At 40.3% G+C, this 5000-nt stretch overlaps 2 protein-coding genes across 2 annotated transcripts in view; one reads left to right on the top strand and one right to left on the bottom strand.

Moving 5' to 3' along the window:
• Positions 1–1595, bottom strand: part of LOC137985295 (WD repeat-containing protein 43-like) — a 23553-nt gene extending 21958 nt beyond the window's left edge. The window contains exons 1-2 of the mRNA XM_068832870.1: positions 1385–1595; positions 710–847 (exon numbers count right to left, since the gene is read on the bottom strand). Of these exons, the coding sequence (XP_068688971.1) occupies positions 710–847; positions 1385–1564 (318 nt within the window). The 5' untranslated portion in view covers positions 1565–1595. The remainder of the gene's footprint in view (positions 1–709; positions 848–1384) is intronic.
• Positions 1596–1663: 68 nt separating this feature from the next.
• Positions 1664–5000, top strand: part of LOC137985407 (kynurenine 3-monooxygenase-like) — a 17172-nt gene continuing 13835 nt past the window's right edge. Inside the window, exons 1-4 of the mRNA XM_068833028.1 lie at positions 1664–1909; positions 3272–3341; positions 3496–3593; positions 4799–4888. Of these exons, the coding sequence (XP_068689129.1) occupies positions 1835–1909; positions 3272–3341; positions 3496–3593; positions 4799–4888 (333 nt within the window). The 5' untranslated portion in view covers positions 1664–1834. The remainder of the gene's footprint in view (positions 1910–3271; positions 3342–3495; positions 3594–4798; positions 4889–5000) is intronic.

The following is a 5000-nucleotide window of genomic DNA, read 5'->3' on the forward strand; positions in this document are numbered from 1 at the left end:
TTAGAGCGTTAGCACAAACCGTTAGAGCGTTAGCACAAACCGTCAGAGCGTTAGTAAAAAACGTTAAACCAATCTTCAAAACCGTTGAATATCCGTCAACCGTCCGTTAGTTTTAAGCCGTTTAACGGGCAAACGTTAGTGTACGTTTTCCCGTGGAAGGTCACAAATATATCTTCCAAGCTACCATGGTGAACTTTTTGATTTAAAACAGAGAGAATGCATGCTGACTCTTATCAATATTATAAGGTAATCTTTGGGTATAACATGATATAAACTCTGCCAGACTAAGTTATATACTGCTTTAAGAGAGTATTCTGTTTTTAAAGAAAATGTGACCAAAACATAAAGGAACACAAGATGGGTGCACATAACAAGGTCTATTTATTCTTCGATCACATTCAAATGATTAGACGGCCATGTTGGTGCCAAAACAAGAGAAAAATGTAGTTCAGATTTTGCATAATAATAGAGTCAAATTCCCCAAAGACTTTTTCGTTATTGCTCTTTCCTTCAATATGGCCGCCATGACTTCACGTACAATCAAAGAATAGGGAAGATATCTGTTTACAAACATTGCTTTTGTTATTCAAATTTGCCAACCACTGGAACAAAAGACCCTTTGTTTCAAAACCCAATGAAACTCTGGTTGACAATAGGTGACGTCAGTGATATCGTCCCTATAAGGTGATGCTGTTAAATGAACTCTTACCAATTTTTGATTGACCTCCCCAGCAGCCACATTATAAACAAGTACATCTCCAGATGATGTACCAAGTGCTATGGAATCAGCATTTGTATTTGAAACATGTTGCACAGACTTAAGTTTCCTTCTCTTTTGACTTAATATCTGCCAAATAAAATGGTTTCAAAAGATAGCTAAATGATATGAGTTGTGGTGATACTGAAACTAGAAATAAAGTAGATGTACATCATTTTAATGGCTTTTACTGTAAATTAACACTAGTAGTTGAGAGCATTTATACACCGACAATCAGATCCTGGCCTTGCGCAACCTGGAACAAGTCCCGTAGGACCAACACAACATTAAAGTTAATTCCTTTGCATGCCAAAGGAGCTGACTGTTGAGGTTTAAAGTATGTAATGCAACACATACAAATGCCCTACAGAATAATTTTAGCTTACCAAAGTCACGCCGTAAACTAATAAAGGATGATAACAATTTCGCACATTACGGTCGTGGCATATCAACAAAAATTTCTCCAGTAATTTCGCGTCTCAATATCCATGATTGGAAAGCATTCACATATTTACGAAACTACTATTCTGATAAGGCCAACCTTACTCCATTTTCTTCCCCAGTCTCAGATTACTGAACGTTTCTTTTCAAGAACAAGCCGATTATTTCTCGAGGGACTCAACTCACCGATGAACGGGAAGTTCGACTCCAACGCAAGCATGTACAGGTCGTGGAAAGATGCGAAGGCGACGTATATTCATACTTTAATGAACCAGCTGCACAATCCCATATTTTTAGGCGTCCGTCTGGGGATAAAAGTGCTAAAAATCGACCATTATTATCAAATGCACAGCTACTACCCTCCATTTTGGTGCTCCATTAGCACGTGGGACAGTGGAACCAGTTATCTCAGCAGTACCCAATCTTTCTCATTCGAGTTCAGAAAAAGGCCTGGAGCAAGAAAATAAATCAGAGGCTTCGTGCATCCAAAGCACTGCAAAGCACTCGCTAGCTAAGCTGCGGCATGTTGCTTTAAATATTACAACCTACAGGCATTTCGTAGAGGCTGGAGGCGGTGGATGAACGTTGATGCTTCGCGCATTCCAGAGCTGAATTTGTCCACAGAGCGTTATTAAGATGGCGGAAGATCATAGCTCGCCAGTACAAGAAGAACAACCAGCTAGGAAAGTGGCAGTTGTCGGAGGTGGTTTGGTAAGAAAGGAAAATAGATTGTCGGAAACGCTCACGCAGCAATGATTCTAGCTGGAATTAGTGCACTAGGGACCTTTTTTTATTTTGCGAACATTATTATTGTAAGTCGTTTTCTTCTGCAGTAGTTACTTGTTCAACAGTATCGATGATCACTGTTTAATAGGGGGGGGGGGGAGGGTGGAGGGGGTGAGCTTGCTCTGCTGGACACACACGCAAGGTCTTGATATAACTGAGGAGTAAGCACCTCCTTTGGGCAAGAATTACAAAGTTGCCCTTGCCTTCTCAAAACCCTTTCTTTTGTAAGGTACACTTTGGGAGTAAAGAAAAGCCACAAATTTAAAGAGCCCCTGTGACCAAAAAATCAATTCATATTTTTCTTTGGATTTCAAAACTATGTTAACAAAACCCTAAGTGACCCACGTTTTAAGCCTTGATTTCAAAAAGACACCTCTTTATTTTAACTGTAATTTTCCTATTTAATTGTCCGCCATTACTAACATTATGTTCTTGAGAGAGCTGGATCGAGGAGAAAATGATGTCAAAGGCTCACTAGTTTAAGAATGCAATACGTGTGTACGCCGCAGAATTCATATGCAGCACGGGGGTTTTGGGCTTTCAGACTTTTAAACTTACGCTTTGCATATATAATAAGCTGCATCCACACGCTGAAATTTTAAGCTAGTGAGCCTCTGACGTCACTTTTCCCTGGATCCAACCCTCTGAGGTCCAATCGGTCAGTTTTGAACGTGAGTAATGGCGGACCGTGAAATCCAAAACTTACACTCAAAGTAAACGGCCTTTGGATAAAAATCAAAGCTCAAAATTTTGCCAGTCAGGTGTTAAGCAAACACACTTTCAAAATCTGAAGGAAAAAAGGAAGTGGTTTTTTTGATCACAGGGGCACTTTAATTGTTCACAAATGGTAAGGCATTGGAGTTCACTGTTATGTGATCCTTCTCTGCCAGCATGTGGTTGACCTGGCTGCATTCTGGTCAGTGTAAAACGCAGACTGCAGACCAGGGGTAAAATGCGGACTGAGGTTATAACGTAACTGTTGAAAAAGCCCAAACCCCTTAGAAATGCTAACCTTAGGCCTAAAACAATATTTAGGCGTAACTGTTAGCATTTCTCATGGGTTTGGGCTTTTTCAAGAGTTAAATTATAACCTCAGTCTGCATTTTACCCCCGGTCTGCAGTCTGCAGTCTGCGTTTTACACTGACTGGCTGGATTCACTTGAAGGGCTCCTAAGCAAATGAGACCACAAATTAAAACAAAATACATCTCAGAGGTCAGGCTATACTATTTGCCAGGCCCTTCAACCTTCACCAATGAACTTATTTCTTTTCTGTGATTGTTTCAAGGCTGGAGCTTTAATTGCTGTTTATATGGCTAAACGGGGATTCAAAGTAGACATCTATGAGGCCCGCAAAGGTATTTTAATTAGCGATTTAAAGTTTATACAACATTTGCAGTTACACATCTTCATGTTTTAATTTTACACTCTTATAGTGAAACAGCTTTTTACTCAGTGTCAAAATGATTTAATTCGCGGAAGGTTGTTGTTTATCATAATCATAATTTTCAGATCCTCGTGGAGAGCAAGCTAGTCGGGGAAGAAGCGTAAACCTTGCTTTCTCTGTGAGAGGAATTGAATCTTTGAAAGCAGTTGGTGCTGAGGGACCAGTAAGTCTTTCATGCAAATGAATCTAATGTGAATTTGCTTACCGAAGTTAAGTTGAATTAATTTTAAAGTATTAACTGACGATTTTTACCTGCTGATAATTATAAGTTTAAGCTCTTAACTGGGCTTAATGAGCCCTAAGCTAGGGAGTACTATTTATTCCTCACTTGTCCCGAGTGTACTCTACTCTCCTCACCCTTGCAATCAAGGCTTGTCCAGTAGTCAAAAGCTCATTGTTTAGGTCAAAGTACTTTCACTTTTACAATGTTAAAGCGGTTGCCAAAGTTTCCAGTAGTTTTCCACAACATCACGCGATTATCACCTGTTTCACCTTCTGTAAACCCCCCATACCATTAGTCAGCCACATTTCAGCTTTGCTCTTCAAGCAAGTACCTTGAGTTGCACTCTTTAAGATCGCATTTTTCCCACCCTCCCACCCAACTGGAAGCTTTGTCTCCTTTAATTGCCATGGCTGTGCTTTGTCATGCAAATTCTTTTATTATACTATTCTCATCTATTTTATTTTAGTTTGGGTATTTTGTCTCATCGTTCGTTATGGACATTATATTATTCCGCATGTTACCACCGCTAATTAAAAAAAAAAAATTAGCTAAATTTAGAAAACTCAACACTAGGTGTGTCCTTTTACATTTCTTACTTACTTATTGGTGGCAGGGAAGTGCACCCTGGGCTGCACTTTACCCCACAGTAGGTGGGACAGCCCTCCTTGGCAATAGGTCCGGATTGCTTACTCCAAGATGGTACAACTCACCATCTGACCTATTCTCCTTCCAGAAGGGCACCCCTCTTCTGGTCCACCCTCTGTTACATTCTAACGTAGGGTTGCCTCTAGAGACACTGCTACTCTAGTGGGTCCTCCTAGGGACACCGCTACCCTAGAGGGCATAGGCTCTGCCTTCCCTGCCACCCAGATTTTGCCAAAAGATAGTGATTAACATAATAATTATAATTGAAAAAAAATATTAATAATAATAAATAGATAAAAGGAGAATCTGTGTTCCTCCTTTTCTAGTTTCACAAGCCTTGCAAAGGGTGGGGGGAGGAGTAATCATCATTACCCTCAGTTGCCCATGCCCCTCTCCTGGGCATGCGAATATCCCCCGCGGCTTTCCCCCCTTTTTTTATGTCACTGACCCTTAGGGACTCATTAATTACGTTTTGTAGCAACTTGAGTTTATTTTTTCAGGTTCTTTCACTTGGCATACCGATGCATGCCCGCATGATTCACTCACATAGTGGGAAGACAACACCTATTCCATATGGAAAGAAAGGACAAGTGAGTCCTGTCATTTACATGTATCATCCAAGAGCTGCCAGCATTCATGTTCGGCCTTGACAATGAGAGCAACAAGTATCGTTGACATTGGCAAAATTATGATTATTATTTG

Source organism: Montipora foliosa, chromosome 14 (genome assembly GCF_036669935.1).
Source record: "Montipora foliosa isolate CH-2021 chromosome 14, ASM3666993v2, whole genome shotgun sequence".
Classification (NCBI taxonomy): Eukaryota; Metazoa; Cnidaria; class Anthozoa; order Scleractinia; family Acroporidae; genus Montipora; species Montipora foliosa.